General features: G+C 42.9%; 1 protein-coding gene and 1 non-coding gene across 2 annotated transcripts in view; both read right to left on the bottom strand.

Annotated features, from left to right (window-relative positions):
* The window catches only part of LOC134384133 (calreticulin-like), a 28,220-nt gene extending 10,491 nt beyond the window's left edge, over positions 1-17,729 (bottom strand). Inside the window, exons 1-6 of the mRNA XM_063105752.1 lie at positions 17,664-17,729; positions 10,001-10,151; positions 7,762-7,965; positions 5,207-5,301; positions 3,182-3,391; positions 806-919 (exon numbers count right to left, since the gene is read on the bottom strand). Coding sequence (XP_062961822.1) covers positions 806-919; positions 3,182-3,391; positions 5,207-5,301; positions 7,762-7,965; positions 10,001-10,151; positions 17,664-17,729 — 840 coding nt within the window. The remainder of the gene's footprint in view (positions 1-805; positions 920-3,181; positions 3,392-5,206; positions 5,302-7,761; positions 7,966-10,000; positions 10,152-17,663) is intronic.
* Positions 16,895-17,012, bottom strand: LOC134385292 (U5 spliceosomal RNA). The gene has a single exon (XR_010024285.1). It is a non-coding gene; the product is annotated as a U5 spliceosomal RNA (small nuclear RNA).
* Positions 17,730-19,748: the final 2,019 nt, after the last annotated feature.

The raw sequence follows: 19,748 nt of genomic DNA on the forward strand, positions 1-19,748 counted from the left end.
GTTTTCTAAGCAGGAAACAAAGCCGCAAAATACAAAACCCCCTTTTTCATTAATTCTCAGAGAGGAGTTTGCTCAAGCAAAAAGGCACCCAAACCCCTTTTTCTCCCCCTTTTTCTTGAATATTCCTCCCCTTAGTTAAGATAGAGAAACATCCCCATCCCAAAACAACATATAAACCCATCCCTAAGAATTCACGGGGCTCTCCTCATGAATGAGATGCCCATGCAACCTCTCTATGTGTACTTTTTGCTTTGCAATAAACTATGAGTGTAAGTGTGACTCTGCCATGTGAGCTTGAAGTTATTGTGGATTCCTGATGGGATTCTTCCCTCGGGAAATCCAAGAACCTGCATCTCCGACTTCACATTGACAGCTGATTCCTTTTGTTCTTGCTTATGACGCTAGGTCAGGAGTTAGCCCTTAAAAAGAAGTTCCTCCACTTGTTGACATCTTTGCCTCATTCATGTCCTACCCTTTTCCCCTCTGGTCCACTTCTGAGACTTCCACCTCCTGACCCCAGACCCATTTCCTATTCGACCCTTGACTGGCTGCTTTTCACCACTCTGGACAAACTCCTTGCCTAGGACTGCCTGGAGCTCTACCTCTCAGTATTGGCCTTTACCAGACTACTGTCTCCCAAGTAGGCACGGCCCTGAGACCAGGTCTTAGATAAAGCTGTAGTTTTATTTGGGGGACAGAGGGGAAGGAAGATGACCACAGGATCTCAGAGTTTCTGTTTTGTAAATTAGAATTTACATTTCTTCTGTCTTATTGTCCACACCCATTGGAAAGACAGACCCCTCACCTTATACTTTGGGTTTGGCATCAGGGGCCCTTCCCATTCCCCATCCATCACTTCATTCCAGTCATCCGGCTTCTTGGCCTCAGGGTCTGGGATGTACTCAAAGTCCTCCCAGTCCTAAAATGAAATATTCCTTCATGAGGACAGAAGTGTGGGTTGGGATGAAACTGGGGTCCAGAGTGCAATCAGGCTAGACCTGGCTCTGTACCCCCACTACCCTCCTGCACTCATCTGTATGAAGGCCCAGCTCAGGACTCTGTGAACCTAGTGCAGCAGAGAAAAACGCTTTAAGCAACTTTAACCCCTCCTCTAGGTTCACTATCACTCTGACCTTGAGTACTTTAAGTTCAAATAAGATGGGAATTTCCCATCTCTGACTCCCTGCCCTTCCTCAATCATGTGTCCCTATTGTCATAACAGGTCTTCTAGTCTGGGTCCCTCTTCCTGAAGGCCTCTTGATGACCTGCTTTCTATCTTTGTGTCCTCCCAGACCTGTATCAGTCCTCCCTTGTACCTCAGGTCCCTCCTATCTCCCAAGACAGAGATCTACAAGTGGTCATAAATTGCCTACCCCAAATTTCATATTTCTTCTGCTGTGGAACCTCCCAAGGCTTTGCTCTGTCTACTGGGCAGTCCACCTTGGTGCTGACTATTTGTCCAGTGTGACAAAGGCTTCCATGCCCAGTCCACCAAACTCAGTCATTCAACACCATTATGATTGAGAAAGTTCTCTGGTTCCTGGCCTGTCTCTGTTGTTTTGTGATTCCTGAGACAGATTCAGCATTCTATCCTATGGGCTATAGTCTTGATAGAGTCTTGCCCATCAAATCAGTCCCCTCCCCACCCCCACCCCATTCCACACAGCAGAGGGCATAGAGGCCTGTAACCTCTTCACTGTTCCCAGGACTTGAGCCACCCCTGACTATATCAAGTGCATGGTCCTCACCAGGAGAGAGGGTCTATGGTTAGTTTTGCTGCCCTAAGCCTGCCTGCTGGGCCTGGCAGGAAGCTAGCCCCTTATTTTCCTGTGGTGCTGAAGGCTCAGACAGTTCACCTGGTCATCTACCATACTTCTCTGCTTACACTTCCCTTCCCTGGGACTGGAGCCCTTTGCTGAATCTCCCTACACATGGCTGGGCCACTGCCCACCTCGCTGCTGAACTGGACTCCAGCTGTTGGGTTCCATACTGCCCCCTGCAGGACCCCAAGCATCTCTTCCGCATGAGGCTGACCCCACTCTGACCTGCGGAGTAGCAATTTGGCAGGTATGGCCCTCCACGGTCTGGCTCCAACAGACCTTCTCAACCTCATCTTCTACCATGCCCCACCTTGAGCTTTGTGCTCCCCAAATACTGAACTGCTGCTTTCAGTTCTTTACACAACCATGTTATTTTCCACCTAACCATTGTGCCTTTGCTTCTGCTGTTCCCTCAGTCTGGACTGTCTTCCCTCCAACCCAATTTGCCTTCCCTTGCTCTAATGAATCTACTGTTTGAAATGCAGTACATTGTTAACATATAAATGGCATATATTAAGGACTCACTATATACTGGGCACTACATTATGTATTTTGTATTAGCTCACTTAATCTTCACAACAACCTTCACACGTAGATGTTATAATAATCCCTGTTTGTGAAACTGACTTTCACAGCAGTTACATTCCTTGCCCAGGGTCTAACTGTCAGTAGGTTGGGGTCTCACAGTTAGTAATTGGTGAAGCTCAGATTCGAACCCATATCTATCTGACCCCAGGGTCTACATTCCCAACCCCTAAATTAACGCAATCACTCAAGCACTGCCTCCTCTTTCCCAGACCACCACTGGTACCCCAACCCAGGCTGGGTTAGGATCCTCTTTTGAGCACATGCAGGCTTTGGCTTCCCTGGATCTCAGTACTGATCACACAGTGCGATCTTTGTTTTCTTGTCTGCCTCTCCCACTAGATACAGTCCTGGAGGGCAGGATTGTCCTGCTTGTAGCTATATCCAGTACAGCTTTCCAGAATGATAATAAATCAATGAATATACTCCATACAACCCCCATATCAATAACTTTGGAGGCAAAGAGATGCAGGTTCAAATCTTGGTTCTAACATGTGTTTGCTTAGGCAAGCCACTTCATTTTCTACAGGTCAGTTTTCTCGTCCACAAAAGAGGGATCATGACACACTGCTCACAGAGGCTGCCAGAAGGATCAATAGGTCCTCAACAAAGATAAGTTGCTGCCCTCTGCCCTCCTCCCCTCTTTAGATTCCAATATTTAGCTACATGCCTCCTTGAGGGATGGATGCCCCAGCCTCTGCTCCATCATTCCCAGCCTCCTTCTCCTATCCCCACAGCTGAGATCCTACCTGCTTTCCAGCCAATCACTCTCTGACCTTAGGTTTCTTATCTTCAGGATCCTCTATTTGCAGGCGTTCATCCCATTTCCTTGGTTTCCAGGCATAGGGATCTTTTATTTTCTTGGGAGGCAAGAAGTCCCAGTCGTCCTCCAGATTCCCAGTTGCCACTTGCTGGTTGTCAATTTTGACTTCATAAGTAGCATTGGGGCGAATTATCAGAGTGTATAGGTGAGTGTCTTTATTGATCTATAAAGGGAATGGGGAAAATTTTGGTTCTATATTGAACATCTTTAGATCTCCAGCATTAAATGCACCAGATCCCCAGTTCCCTGAATGCTACCCCCCACATACTCACAAAAATACTTTATCACATTCCTCATCCCATTTCTTTAGTTAACCCCATAGGGATTCTGGGTTTCGTTCTCTTAATACACAACACTCCTCTGGTCTCCCCTAGCCTCCATTCTTCCCTCCACTGTATCTCTGATTATTCTCTGATCTTGTCTGTTTTGTTTTGTTTTTTTCTGTCCCACTAGACTGTGAGCTTCTCAATGGCAGGGGTCATTTACAATTTATCTGTTGTGTCTGCAGCTTCCAGCATGAGGCCTGCCCCAGAGAAGAACCTCAGAGAGCCCCAGCACATAAAGCCCCTGTATAGTCCTGCCAAGGAAAGCCATAGGCCTGCACACAAGTTCTCCAATGACCCAGGCCATATGGTCCCTAGACTCAGTCCCTGCCTCTCCCCTTTGCTCCAACTGTGCCAAACCTCTTGCAGTACCACTTTTTCTCAAGTCACTTGACTTTTCTCATGTGTTTACCTCTTCCAGGAATTTAGTTCTCCCTAAAACTGTCACATGTGGAATATACTAAAAAGCATATGTACTTCACAGGGCCTGGTTTTCCAAAGCCTTGCAGTTTCAAATATTGACCTTGCAAGGACAGGAAATTTTCCCCAGGCTAGTGAGTCTTTGTTGCAAGATAAGAATTGTGGCAAAGCAAGGTTGCTGGCTCAAGGACAGACTAGTTACTGATTGTTATGTAAAGATACTGAGAGATTGCTGTAAGAAGGAATGTTTGCTAAGATCAAGCTTGTGTTGATAAGATCACTTAATTGTCTACTGGAATGTCATCTTGTTTCACTGAAAGTTACCAGCCTATACTGTTAAACTATAACCCCACCTATGTCTCTTCCTGTAACTTCCCAGTCTGGAAAATAAATGCAGGAAGAGAAGCCCAATTCGGTGTTAATTTCCTGAGGAAGGGTTGCCTCTTGCTGGAGTGTCCCAGGGAAGTTAACCACTTCAGGGCTTCTCTCTGCTCAGAAGAGATGGGCTTTGAGTAATCCTTTGGGTCTCCGTCACCCAGGGGATGTGGGGTGACAAATCCATGGGGGGCGAAGCAACACAAAGCAACAGTCACACCCCTTCACAACACCAAGTCATGCTCATCTCTCAAAACTCAGCACAGGGGAAACCTTCTCTAGGAAGCATTACCTAAGCCTCCAGGTTGAGAAGGGGCCCTCCTCTGTGCTCCTACAGACCCTGATCATACTAGGTAGTCACTTTCCTTTGCTTGACTCTCACTTTCACTCAACTGTGAGTTCTTTGAGGTCAGGGGCCATGTCTGGCTCACTCTGTCCCCAACCCAAGGCCCAGCACAGAGTTAGCATTTGGTGAATGCCTGCTGAATTGCTAACGAAGTCCACCTACTATCTTCTGGCCACCTACGTCTCTGTTATCTGATGTTACTAAAATAAGCTGACCCCCATTCCTAAGCCCAGTACTCCCTACCTCCCCCATCCTCTCCAGTACCGAATAGTGGAGAATTGAGCCATACTAAGCATTGTTTCAAGAAAGGACCTTATATGACTTCCTAGGCTTTTGGATCAGCTGCTCCTTTGTGAACTCCTTCAATTTACAGCACTTCTCTAGATCTACTTTCTAATCTATAAAATGGAGATGATAGTATTTAATGTATAGGATTTTTGTAGGGATTAAAAGAGATAACATATATAAAATGCTTATCCTTCCCCCTAGGCTGAGGACCAGCCCACACACTCACCTTGCACTTGATGGTCTTTTTGTTCTCATGGTATTTCCCTTGGTAATGAAGAATGACTTTTACTTTGTTGTTGCCAAAACCACATATGTCAGGGCCTGGAAATTAAACCCCAAAGCATGATTTCACATCACTTTCGAACAGTTTGTCTAGTCTGAGGCCAAGACCCAAGACAGACATAGCCTTTGTGTTAATCAGGATCCAGCAGGAAATAGATGGCACACTCAAATTTAGGATTATTGGAGAAGGATTTAATAAAGGGACTATGAAAAAATAGAATTGAAAGATAATACGAATCTTTCCATGAACTTTTTGAAGTACCTTCTTATTTACAAATGTGGGGGCAGGACACTGAGAAAACACAGGCTATAGTGCTATGCTTGGGGCTAGCAACAGTGGGGCTAGTCTCATACCTAGGCCTGAACGGGCGAGGAGAAAGGCGGGTTACCAGAGCCTGGAAGAGAGTCCTACAGAGCGGGCAGCCAGGAGAGAAGCTGACTTTCAGTTGAGGGACATAACTCTCTTCTCTCCCTCTGATCTCTTGCCTGGGCTCCCATTGACCAAAGCCAACTGGAAACGCCTCCCAATATAGGCATTTTATACCATGTCATTTAATTCTCACTAAAAGGAGGTGTTACTATCCCCACTTTTATCTGGGAAAATTATGGCTCAGAAAAATCAAGCAGCTTGCCCAAGGTCAAACAGCTAGTAAGTAGTATAGCTGAGATTCAAATCCAGGCCTACCTAGAAACAGAGCCTGGGGTCCTTTCTGCTTTGTGGAAACTCTAGAGGGAACTATTGATCAGTACCTCTAAGTCCAGAGAGCTTTACCAGCCAAAGATCCAGGAATAGGTTTTGACCTAATTTTCAACCTCACCTTCCATATTATTGCTCTCTGACTATCCAAAACACACACAGACACAGACACAGACACACACAGTTGTGCTCTGGTCACACTGGTCTCCATTTCTCTAAATGCATTTGAATTTCATTACTCTGAGCTTTTGCACACATTTTATTCTGCTCTCTGTACACTTTTTTTTTTTTAGCTTCTTCTCTCCCTATTAAAACCTAACTCATTCTTCAAACAACAATTAGTGCCTCCTCCAGTAAGCCCCTGGTTGGATCGAATCACACTATCATCTGTGATCTCATAGCACCTCACCAATACCTCTTTGAAAGTGTGTCTTTCATTCTGACTTTTAAAAATTATTTGCATGCCTGAAGGTAGAAAGGTAGAGTAGAAAAAGCAGTCTTTAGAGCCAGGCAGACTAGGTTCAAATTCTGGCTTCCCACTTACTCACCTTGGGCAAATTTCTTGCCTTCGTCTCCTCATCTGTAAAATGGAGATGATAATAGCCCAGTCTGGTTGGTTGTTTAAGCACAAAAAAATTATATTTACTTGAAAAGAAAAATAATCACATTTTGGGGGGAAGGGAGAGGAGTGGTGGGGAAAAGTTGGGTGGGGGACATGGGGAATAATTGCAAGTTGAGGTGGTGGGCATGCTGATAGCATTGATTTGCTTGCCACATCTTGGGCACAGGTGCTGATGGTTGGCTCTTGCCCCATGAATATGTATAATAAATAAATAAATAAATAAATAAAATATTTTAAAATTGCATTTTTATTATTTCTAATTTCCCTACTACCACATCTCATGCATATGCACATTTAAACTCCTTGTGAGAATGATAGAGTCTGAAGAAAATAGGAAGATGGGCAAAAACACAATTTAAGACATCCAGAGTGCTATATTGCTCTACATAACAAAAAGATTTAAAGATAAGAAAAAAGAGGGAGTGGGGGGGACGCAGACACAAAAAAGAAAAAGAGGCTGACAAGGAGGATTTTGGCAAGGGCTTTGAAGAGAGAGATCTGATGCTCCCTGGGAAAAGAAAGATTTAGACAGAATTTCAAGGAAATTTTGCTGTATGATGCATAGTGTAACCTTTCCTCTGCTTTTTATAGAAAAACATTCAGTAAAATCCACATTATTTACCTGTGCTTTGGGAGTTGGATTGTTTGTTGGTTTTTTCAAATATCAACAGAATTGATACTGGATTCAAAGTTGTTGTTAAGTAAGAACTAGACTACCCCAAAGAGGCCTAGAGACATATTTAGGTTACGGATGCAACACTCTGGACACATTACGGATGCTTGATAAAGGTCATTTCCTTGACCTGCTGTGCCTTTCTCTGACTGAGGCAGAGCACAGTGCTTTATTGTAAAAGTAGGTACATTTGAGAGTATCTATACAGCTTATGACCCCCTTCTCCTTTTCTGACAACTGGGGAAAGTCTCTCTGTACTGTCGACTAGTTGATACCATGTGCCTCCCTACCTCTTTGGGCTATTTATACTAATGTTTAGGTTTAGAGTTGCTTTTCTCAAGTCTTTGAAGAGTCCTACTGCATGGGGAGGTAGAGTGGGGGGTTGAGAAGGGGTTGCTATCACATTAGAAATTTTCTGGTCCATGTCAATCTGAACTTTCTCAACAGCTACAGTGGCTCTCATCAGGATCTCATGAGGCTGATGGTGACTGCTATCAGAAAGCTTACCAAACATGACGTAATACTCAGATTCCGAATGCATATCCTCCTGGTTCAGGGTGGCAGGAAAGAGCTTCACATATCCGCCACCACAATCGATGCCTTGCTGGTGTTTTACTGAAAACTGAACCACCAAGATCTCATTCTCATTGCTGAACGGCTTAAACCTGGTTGAGAGGGCATAAAACTTGGCATCTTCGCTGGTCTGCAGACCTGGGAGCAGAGAGCAGAGTTTTCAGGCTTAAATACCCAAAAAGCAGCCAAAGAGACCTAGAACTTGACCTAACCAATTTCTGATATTTTCTTGCACACCTATTGTGTGCCAGCTGTTGTGCTGGAAGCCTCACACATTATCTCCTTCAAGCCTTGGAGCAACCCTGCAAAATGGTTATGCCTCTGACTGTCGCTTTAGCTCTGACACTTTATGAGTCTGACTGTCACTTTATGACTCTGTCACTTTATCTATATGAGTCTCAGTTCCCCATCAGCACAATGTGGATAATTATTCCTGCCTCATATGGTTTTCAGTGAAGTTCAAATGAGTAAGAGATGTGAGAAGTACTTTGTAAACTGTCAACATAAAATGCAAGGGGCTATAATTATTCGTAGTTGGTGAGAGTTCTTCCTTCATGATCCCACTTCTCTGGGTCACACTCTGTTGAAACTAGGTTTATTTGAGTCTCTGAATAATTTTTAGCTCCTGAAGAACATAGGCGTCTTTATATTCCCAGCATCTAGAACAGGACCTGGCATCGAGAAAATGCTCTATAAATATGTGTTAAATTACAAAGAAGGATCTCGGGTCCTGATTCAGACAGCATGTCTTGGGCATTTATTGCACACCAGGTTCTGTGGTGAGTACTCACATGTCTGACATCATGTTAGGAGCTGTATACATTTTGATTTGTTTGTTTTTTCAGTGGCTGGCCATCAGAGGGATCCGAACCCATGACCTACAAGGCTGTGTTCTACACAACTGAGCTAACTGGCCAGCTCCAAGCACTGTCTGCATTTTAAAGAGTATGCTTACGTCTCCAGAGACCTAACGCGGAGCTAGGGTAGCCAGGGAAGACTTTGTGGAAGAGGGAATGGGTGCAAGGGAAAGAGCACTGAACCTATAGGCAGAAAACCAAGCTTTGAGTGTCTGCTCTGCCAAATCCTGCTATGCAGCCCAATTCAGTCCCCCTCTCTCTGAGCCTCATTTGCACCCCAGGAACTTTCTAGACAACCAGGGGAAATCTAATGAACCTGAGTGGAATGAGATGTGAGGGGCAACAACCGAGAAATCAAACTGAGGGGAGACAGGTGGCCATGCAGACTGCCCTCCCTGGAGTCACCAAGGCACAGGCATCCCAGGGGTCACTTAGTCTCCAACTCTCTCTCCTCTGGAAACAGTTTTCCAGAGTAGATTTAAATGAGATTTAAAATGCTCAAGCTAGTTCATCATTTTCTCCTTAATAAACATGAAAATGAGATTCATAACAGTAGCCAGGAGACAGAAGACGGGAAATCACTCCAGGAGATGATCAATGGATTCTATTTATAGGACAAAAACCCATGCCTGCAGACCTTGTCCTCAGAGCCCATCCTTCCTCCACAGCACTGTTTGGCTCATACACAGCCCTATCTAGTGAGCATGGCAGGTGATGATTATTATCACCATGTAATATTAAGGCTCAGAGAAGTAAAAAGCGTTGCCCAAATTGTGCAGCTAGTAAGTCACAGGAGTTAGCCCTAGATCTATCTGCTCCACTCTCCATCTCACTAAGCTGCTCTAAGGAAAAACATTTGGACGTTATACAGTGCTTTTCCTTGTTCCAAGTGCAGAGTGCTATTTGAAAAATGCTAGGCGAACGAGGAAAGCAGTGCAGTCTAGAGGTAATGAACACAGTCCCTAGAGTCATACCCAGAATCAGATTTCAACTCCACCTCCTGCCAGCTGTGTATATGGCCTTGGGCAAATAACTCAACCTCTCTGAGGATCCTCTGCAAAACTGGAAAAATAATAGTAACCACCTCACAAAGTGATTAGGAAGATTAATGGGGATAAAGTGTATAGGGTCTTAGTTTTAAATGCCTGTTATTCAATGAGTGGTCATTATTATTTTTGTAGAGAGTTCATTCTGTTCCATATACTGATTTTTTATTTTAAGAAAAAGAAATGAATTGGTGATCATGGATAAAAACAATTGTATAAAAGTCAGAATTTTTTCATCCAATTAATATGCTCCTGAATTTCGGTATTTACCTTTATCTTTTTCTTTGTCTTCATAAAATTTTCCTGCACTGAGCTGAAATTTACCATAATCTGGCTGATGTTTAGATTCCACCCATCGTTTTCTCCATCCATCTACGGAGAAAAGGAGAAAAAAGCAACATACATAAATTACTTGTGTTTTCTTAAAGAAAATAAAATGCATCTAATACTGACCAAGGTTTATGGGAATGGTGAGGGCATATCGGGATGACTCCAATATTCCTGAAATCCCCCTCACTGTCCAATGTCTGAATCCCACAATTCATGCACCAACCACCATGTAGAGGGGCTTGAATACCAAGTAGTTGAGCCACTTATACATTAATCTCTTGCTCACCATCCTCCATGACAGTTAAGTCCTGAGAACCACCACGGGAGTGTCTGGTTGAAAGGCACGAAATATTTATTCTCATAAAAGTAGATTGAAAAATGAGCCTAGGGGGACTAATGCCTTATACATATCTATGTTTAGTAAAATAAAATAATAAAATCAGCTCACCAAGTCAAGAGATTAGCAATAACATTTTATATTTCTTGAATTAGTAATGATGATCGTGAACGATCAATTTCCATTTACCTTTTTTGCTGTTGTTTAAACTTTTAGACTCTCCCTTGCAGTTTCAAGGAGACGCTGGTAAATTTGTGTTGCTTTGGCATAGATGGCATGTAGACAAAGAGACATTCTTTTTGGGGCCTGGCACTCCACCAAAACATTCAGTGTCTTTCTGATTTCATGCTTCAGAGTTATTGACTCCCACTTCCTGGGCCCATCACGGTCCCAGAGTCATAGGGTAATTTGGCAACTTGAGATGGAAGATGACTTGGAGGTAGCCTTTATTTCATCTCCTCCCTATAGTTAAATGGATATTTCTCAAATCCTACTCCCCAGTATCTAGGGGTATTGCCTTAGCTCTATCTATGAAAATCCACATCAACACACATCTAACAAGACCACCCTGATCTAGCTCTGTCACCTCCTATTACTCAAGTCTGATGACTAAACTACCTCCATTCATGAGATGCAGGGGACTTGTGGTTGCTTTTGAAGGAGTTACGAATATGCAGCCCCAAAATAATGCTGCTTTGGCATATCAACTGTTTTGCATTAAAAGCATTAAAAAAACAGAAGGTGTAAGATCATTCTGACCTTCATTTTGTTTCTTAAAAGCAGGACATGAAATTCCCATGTAAGAGATGTCCTCCCTATACCAAAAGGAAAGTAACATTCTTATTATCAAGGACAGGAAGTTGAAGCCATTGGAAATCTGCATAAACAAGCCTTGTTAAACTAACCCTTATCTCCCTCCTCACTTCTCTACCCAATTAACTACCCTTGCCCAAGCCCCTTTGTCTTATCACATTTCACAACTTACTATTCTTCATCCAATTCAGTACATAAATGATTGACTATAACTGCTTCTTTGGGTCTTCATTTCCTTGTGAGGGCTCCCACATCACATAAAATTTATGCTAAATAAATTCATATATGTTTCTCTGTTAATCTGTCTTATGTCAATAATCCTCAGGCCCAGATGAAAAAAAACCTTAAAAGGGAAGAGGTAAAATTTTACCTCCCCAACACTTTCTGTGGTCTTTCCTGTCTCTCTCAAGGTCTCACTATTAGACTGGACAGGAGGTCTTGGTGACCATCTCTCTTACTCCCTCATAGTTTCTCTCCGAGGAGTTTCTTTCTACTGTAAGTCACTGTAGCTTGAATGAAGTAGACCCTGTCTTCCTAACCTTCCTAGTTGACCCAGTGAAGAATAAGGAGTGATGCCCACAAAAGATTTTAATTATGTATTAGGCTCTCACGTGGCTCTCTAGAAACTTCACCTCACTTACTCCCATGGACAATTCTGAGATAAGTATTATTAATTCCATTTTGCATTTGTAAGTGGGGGACCTGAGATTTGAACTCAAATCTGTCTGATTTCAAAACTGTATTTCCTTTAGAAGAAGAAGAAGATACAAGAAAAAGGGCTATGTAGGAAAAAAAATTGTACAATAACAATAATAATAGCTACTGTTGAGCAACCGTGTGTCAGGTTTTGTGCTGAATGCTTTACATACGTTACCTCATTGCATTCTCATGATAGACCTGTGACAATTGTCCTATTTTGTTTTCCATTCAAAAGATGAGAAAACTGGAGCTCAGAATCTTGCTCAAGAGCCCAATTTGTACGTAAGTGGGCAAGCCAGGCTTGGACCCAGGTCTATGCAACACCAAAATATATACTTTTAACCCCTATACTATGTATATGACTTCCCATGAGGTCATGTGTGTGAAAAGCCCTTTATTACCTAAAGAGTGTGCAGCAAATATGAGTCAATCATAGTACTATACAGTTTGTAATTAATAATTTGTGTATAATTTGAGTAATGCCTGTCTTCCCTACCAGACTGGTAAATTCCATAACTATGTTGCTGACCATTGTGTCCTAGTTATCTAGTACAGAGTAAATTGCCAAAAATAGTTTGGTGAATGACAGAATGAATGCATGATCATGCCTTTTGCCAAAGCCGTAGTATTCTCAGCCTTGGATTGATCCATTTTTCATCCATTTGACAAATATTAAATGAGCCTAACAAGCATGAAGAAATAGTTGTATAACCTTGGCCTTGAGCTTTATGGTAGATTCATCCATTTGACAAATGTTAAATGAGCCTACCAAGCATGAAGAAATAGTTGTACAACCTTGGCCTTGAGCTTTATGGTAGAAGAGGTTAGAAAAGAACTCAGAACCTCTCATCACTAATTATTTTTCTGGGTGAACGGTATTGTCATAAATAAAACCTGACTTAGTTTAGGATATCTCAAAATAAAGAGCCTCTCTCGTTAGGGGAATAATGTCTTATGTTTAATAAAGTCCCACTTTACTGTTTCACATGTTCCTCTTAACATCATAAAAGGCTCAAGCCAGAATGACCCTTAGTGATCATTTAATTTGACTTCCTCATATTATGTATGAGGGGACTTCAAAGAGTTCATAGAAAGATTTATATTTTAATTCTATTTTTCCATGAATGTTTTGAAGTATCTTTTTTTTTTTTTTTTTTGTCCTTTTTGTGACCGGCCGCACCGTGCTCAGCCAGTGAGCGCACCGGCCATCCCTATATAGGATCCGAACCCGCCGCGGGAGTACTTTCGCGCTCCCAGCGCCGCACTCTCCTGAGTGCGCCACTGGGTCGGCCCTGAAGTATCTTTGTATTAGGGAAACTAACACCCAGAGAAGGAAGTGACTTGCTCATGGAAACATGTTGTCAGTTGGAGATCTGAGACTAGAACCCAGTTCCTCTGGACCCTGGCTCTGGGCTCATTTATTCCTTCACTCAACAAAGGTTTATTGAGTATTCACTTCGTGACAGGCACCAGGCACATAGGCATGAATTTGACAAAGTCCCTGAAGGGACCTACAAACTTCAGGAGGTTCAAAGTCTGGTAGAAGAGACAGAAAAGTAAACAATTAAACAGTAAACAAGTAATCAGATTAGTAAAACAACAGTGTGCTAAGTGTCATGACAGAAGGTAACACAGGGCAGTGAAATTCAGAAAAGCACTGACTGCCCCCCAGTGTCAAGGCACGTTAAGGCATACTTCACAGAAGGCATGCCTGAAGATATAAGAATTGAAAAGGCAGGAAAGGTAAGGAGTAGGTATTCCAAACAGAATGACTTAGGCCGAGCCTGTGGCGCACTCGGGAGAGTGCGGCGCTGGGAGCGCAGCGACGCTTCGCGGGTTCGGATCCTATATAGGAATGGCCTGTGCGCTCACTGGCTGAGTGCCGGTCACGAAAAAGACAAACAGAATGACTTACACATGCAAAGGACCAGAGGCATGAAACAGCATGGTGTTTTAGGGTAACTGTAAGCAGTACTGTATTGTTTTGCAGGATAGAGGAGAGGAGAGCAGACAGGGGCCAGATCAAGGAGAGTTCTTATTGTGTGTAAGTCGTAGCTCTCTCTATTCTGGGTGACCTACTGTGTGGGTAATTTACAAGCTCCAAAGGAGCGCTCTTATTAAGTGAGAGCAAGAGAGCAGTGGATTAACCAAGGTTGGATGTTACCATCTCTTCACCCCTGCTAAGTCTTTCCCTCAAATTAGCTAAATATCTGTAAGTCCAAGAGATCCATCCAACAAAAAATAACATGTATTTGGGAACAGGAACTTCTAGCTGATAAATGCACTTAATATCACTCAAACCTGTAGAGATATAGAACCCAGGAGGCCACATAACCACGACTCCTCTGTCAAACGAACTTGTCTTCATATGTGCACTTCCTAGCATATCTGGCTTGTGAAGTAGCTCAAATAAAAAGACTGGACTAGGAACTCATCTCTGCCACCAGATTCAGCAGTAACTTTCACCTACCTGAGACTCAGTTTCTTCATCTGTAGAAAGGGGTTACCTAACTCATAGAGTTTCTGGGAGAATTGAATGAAATATGAGTAGCATGCAAAACAGTGTTAGGCACATTATACACGCTCAATAAATGCTAGCTGAGGTTGAATCTGTACATGTGTGTACATGTCTACAAAGACATATTACATCAGAGTTAAAGAGATATAAATATTTTGCTCATGGACACATTTTTGTCAGTTGCAGATCTGAGACTAGAACCCAGTTCTCCTGCACCCTGGTTCTGGGCTCATTTATTCCTTCATTCTACAAACATTTAATGAGCATTCACTTTGGGCCAGATAGCAGGTGAACAGACATAAATTTGACAAGGTCCCCTTTGGGGTCCTACAAGCTTTAAGGAGTTTCTAATCTGGTGAGAGAGACAGAAAAGTCAACATATTAAACAATTAAACAGTAAAGAATTGAAGGTAAAAAGTTGCGCATTCCCTAGCACCTATTTCTGGGACTGGGACAGAATTAAGGGCTTATTATGTGCTGGGCAGTAAACAAAACAAAGTCCCTTCCTTCATGGAATTTGCATTTTAATTGGCAAGTAAGATGACAAACTTTAAACAAAATAACATATAAATATGCAATATAATATCGGGCAACAATAATTCTATGGAGAAAATTAACAGTGATAGGGAGTTATTTTAGATAGGGTAGCCAGCCTCTATGCTAAGATGACATGTGAATAGAGATTGACTGAAGAGAGGGAGTGTATTAGTCTGTTTCTGTTGCTTATAACAAAATACCTGAAACAGGGTGATTTGGAAAGAAAATGAAATTTATTGCTTACAGTTTCAGAGGCTGGGAAGTCCAAGTACAACGAACACATTTGGTGAAGTCCTTGGTGATGGTGACAGTGACCTGGGGTCGCACATGGCAGAAAATGGTGGAGCAGAGAGAGAGAGAGAGAGAGAGGAGGTGCCAGTGTCCTTTAAACAACCAGCTCTCACAGGAACTAATAGAGCGAGAACTCACTCCCTACTCCCCACTCCTCCACAGTGGAGGGAGGGCATTAATCTATTCATAAGAGATCTGCCTCCCTGTGACCTAAACAGCTCCCAATACTGAAGGCCACACTGGGGATCAGATTTCAGCATGAGCTTTGCAGGGACAACATACCCAAATTCTATCAGGGAGTGAATCACATTCCAGGTGAGCTACACACGTTGAAGTAGGGCAAGGAGCTAGTGCTTACCAATCCTTACTATGTACCAGGCACTGTGCAATTTGATTTGCATTCTTCACTTCATTCAGTCTTCACAGAGCCCTGCAAGGAAGTTAGGATAATCACTGCCATTTTACAGAAACTCAGAGAGCTTGGTAAATTACTCAATGCCACCCACTGAGCAAGTGGCAGAATCAGGACTTGAAGTCTCCTCTGTCTGCTCCAAGGCCTCTGATCTCTCTTCCATATCCCTGTAGCATCCAGAGAGATCCTTGCCATCGGTTTGTACTTGAGATCTGGAAAGGCCAGCTGGATCAGGCCTCTTTGGTCTGGGCAACTGTCCAGGGTGATTCTTTACCAGGCTCAACATGTCCAAGTATCCATGATTCACAGACGGTCTCAATCGCTTATCAGTCGGAGGCCTGAGCAGCAGGGTGTTCCTCAGCCCTGCTGGGCTGTCCTTAATGAGTCTGAGCCAGATGGGCACAGAGGCCTTTTGTCTCAGAATGTCTCCCTGGCCAAGTTTTCATGGTCAAGTCTGAGAGATGACAGAATTAACATTCACACTCACACACACACACACACATTGTGACTCCTACATCATTCAACTGCTCATTTGAATTCCAGTTTCTTTCTGCCTGATTTTGCACTTTTACAACAGTCATTTCCATCACCGTTAGCCTTCCCCTCATACCTATTTGTATCACTATTTTGATGATTCTATCCAATTCAGTCTACCAACATTCCTGCATATTTTTAATGTGCCAGACCCTATGCAAGACCTGCCCAAAAGCTCATGTTGTCCCTGAGGCCACTGGTTTTATTACCTGTTGGCCACCTAACACTTGGCAGCTTACAGCAGTGGCCAATGAATCCTTTATAAAGGTAGGAGACCTTCATAAAGAAATGTTCAACAAACATCTCTGCCACTACTCACTGTGTTACTTTGAGAAAACTATCTTTTCTCTCTGGGTCTCAGTTCCCCCATCTGTACAGAGAAGGTTGGATTCTGAGAGCCTCACACACCCTCAGCTTGCTGTGCTGCTCTGTGGCCTAGAACAGACTGGGAAAACAGCAGACAGAAAGAGGCCTGAATCAATCTCTGCCACAAAGCCCTTAAATGCCCCTTGCATGTCATATCCCCTCACTGGACCTCAGTCTTCTCATCTGTAAATTAAAAAGGAGGGCATTTGGGATTAGATGAGTTTTCAGTGCCCAATCAGTTCTTAGATTCAAAGAATCTAAGATTTACCTTCCTTGAGGTTGTTGAGCACTGTTTAAAATGTGAGTTAGGAGGCCTTCAACTTATAACACTCATGAGAGGCAGTGGGGTGGGAAACAGGAGTAATAAAAGAAAAATCAGTTTTTTCCACGGAAATCTTTAGTAAAAGACGAAAGATTTATACGATCTGAAGAGAAACCAGAGTGTTTTTTTGGGCCGGCTCGTGGCTCACTCGGGAGAGTGTGGTGCTGATAACACCAAGGCCCCGGGTTCGGATCCCATATACGGATGGCCGGTTCGCTCACTGGCTGAGTGTGGTGCTGACAACACCAAGTCAAGGGTTAAGATCCCCTTACTGGTCATCTTTAAAAAAAAAAAAAAAGAAAGAAAAATCAGTTTTTTGTTTGTTTGGTTTTTGGTGGCTGGCCGGTATAGGAATTGAACCCTGGACCTTGGAAAAACAACTTTTTATATCATACAGACATGGATTCAAATCCTGACTTTACTACTTAATAGCTGTGCGACCTCAGCAAATTAGTCAGCTTCTCTGGGCTTTAGTTTTACTGTCTGTAGGTTGGGAAAAATAATAACTACCTTGCAGAGTTGAGGTAAGGATTGTAGTGTGTAAAGCATCATGCCTAGTGACTATTACTGTGCTTAATAAAGTTTACTTAAGACATCAGGTACAGTTTAGCTGTACAAAATAGAGTTCAAAAGCAGGAAATTTAGCTCCAAGAAGAAATGGAAAGACAGAACAGTTCTCTTAATTTTTAATAGCTTTTTTTCAAAAGAGTAATACAAGGAGACTCCCGGCTGAGGCCCTCGGCGGGTGCTCCTGTCCCAAAATTAATGTGGAACCTGGACCATGGTACAGTTGGCTTCTGCCCCAGCCATGAATGAGGTCACTTTCAGAAGCGACACCATGCTGTCAGACGTGCACCTTTACACCCCAAACAAGAGACACCTCATGGTGCGGCTGAATGGTGAGGGGCAGCCTGTGTGATACCCTGCATTGCTGAAATCACCACCAAAGAAGGCCTTCACCAGATGTGTTCCCTGGATTTTGGACTTCCCAGCCTTTGAAACTGGAAAGCGGCAGCAGTGGAGCCGGCAGCAGTGGAGCCGGTGGCACTGGCACCGGTGGCAGCGGCAGAGCGGCAGCAGCAGCAGCAGCGGGGGAAGCGGCAGCGGCAGGAGCGACACCCTGCAGTACCGCCCTGTCACCCAGCAGCCCGGCAGAGTCCAAGCTGACCAGAGAGGTGGCTTCCCGGAGAGGCCCAAGACCCGAGGCAACCACACACGCAAAACACGCAACCACACACGCAAAACACTAGTGGCCAACTGAGTAGTCACGGACGTAGCCATACCAAAATGGCAACCACAGCAACATCTTAGTCAGTCAATAGTGTCAAACCTGTGGACTGTGAAACCCCCTGCCACAATGAATAAACATCAAAGAAAAGATACCAGAAATACAAAAAATCAAGAAAGTACACCACCCAAAGATAATAAATCTCAAGCTCTAGATCCTATAGAACAAGAAGTCCTTGAAATGACTGACAAGGAATTTCGAGTGATAATTCTAAGGAAACTGAATGAGATACAAGAAAACTCAGCTAGACATCATGATGAAATGAGGAAAAGTATACAGGACCTGAAAGAGGAAATGTACAAGGAAATCAATGCCCTGAAAAAAAATGTAGCAGAACTTGCTGAACTGAAGAAGTTATTCAGCAAAATAAAAAACACAACAGAGAGTTTACCCAGCAGGCTTGTCGAAGTTAAAGAGAGAACCTCTGAACTTGAAGATGGGCTGTTTGAAGTAACACAAGCAGACAAAAAAAAAAAAAAAGAAAAAAGAATCAAAGACATTGAAGAAAATCTGAGAGAGATATCAGACAACCTTAAGCGCTCAAATATCCGAGTCATGGGTATTCCAGAAGGGGAGGAAAATGGAGATTCCATTGAAAACATATTCAACAAAATAGTGGCAGAAAACTTCCCAGGTATAGGAAAAATCACAGATCTTCAGATCCAGGAAGCTCAACGATCTCCAAACGTATTCAACCCAAAAAGGCCTTCTCCAAGACATGTTATAGTCAAATTGGCAAAACTCAGAGACAAAGAGAGAATCTTAAAAGTTGCAAGAGAGAAGCATCAAATCACCTATAAGGGAGCCCCAATTAGGCTAACATCAGACTTTTCATCACAAACCCTAAAAGCCAGAAAGGAATGGGATGATATATTCAAAATACTAAAAGACAAAGATTGCCATCCAAGAATACTCTACCCTGCAAGGCTATCCTTCCGAAATGAAAGGCAAATAGTATATTTCTCAGACAAACAAAACCTGCGGGAGTTCACCACCACATGACCACCCTTACAAGAAATCCTCAAGGGAGTACTGGGTTTGGTTCCTGAAAATAACTACCACTGCCATAAAAACCCAAGAAAAATCTAAACCCACTTGTATACTAAAAATGGCATTCATGAAGAGAAAACAAACAAACAAAAAGGCTATCTACAACCTAAGGAACCAACAAACACAGAAACCAAACAGTAAATCAGAAAGCAAGGAACAAAAGATATGTAAGACAACCAAACAACAATCAATAAAATGCTAGGAATAAACCAACACTTTTCAATAACAACTCTTAATGTAAAAGTCTTAAATTCCCCAATCAAAAGACACAGACTGGCTGACTGGATTAAAAAGGAGGACCCAACTATATGCTGCCTACAAGAGACCCACCTCACCCATAAAGACTCACATAGACTAATAGTGAAAGGATGGAAAAAGATTTACCATGCAACCAGAAAAGAAAAACGAGCTGGAGTAGCTATTCTTATATCTGACAAAATAGACTTTAAACTAAAAACCATAAAAAGAGACAATGAGGGACACTACATAATGATAAAAGGACTGATGCATCAAGAAGACAT

The sequence above is a fragment of the Cynocephalus volans genome, chromosome 8 (assembly GCF_027409185.1).
Source record: "Cynocephalus volans isolate mCynVol1 chromosome 8, mCynVol1.pri, whole genome shotgun sequence".
Lineage (NCBI taxonomy): Eukaryota > Metazoa > Chordata > Mammalia > Dermoptera > Cynocephalidae > Cynocephalus > Cynocephalus volans.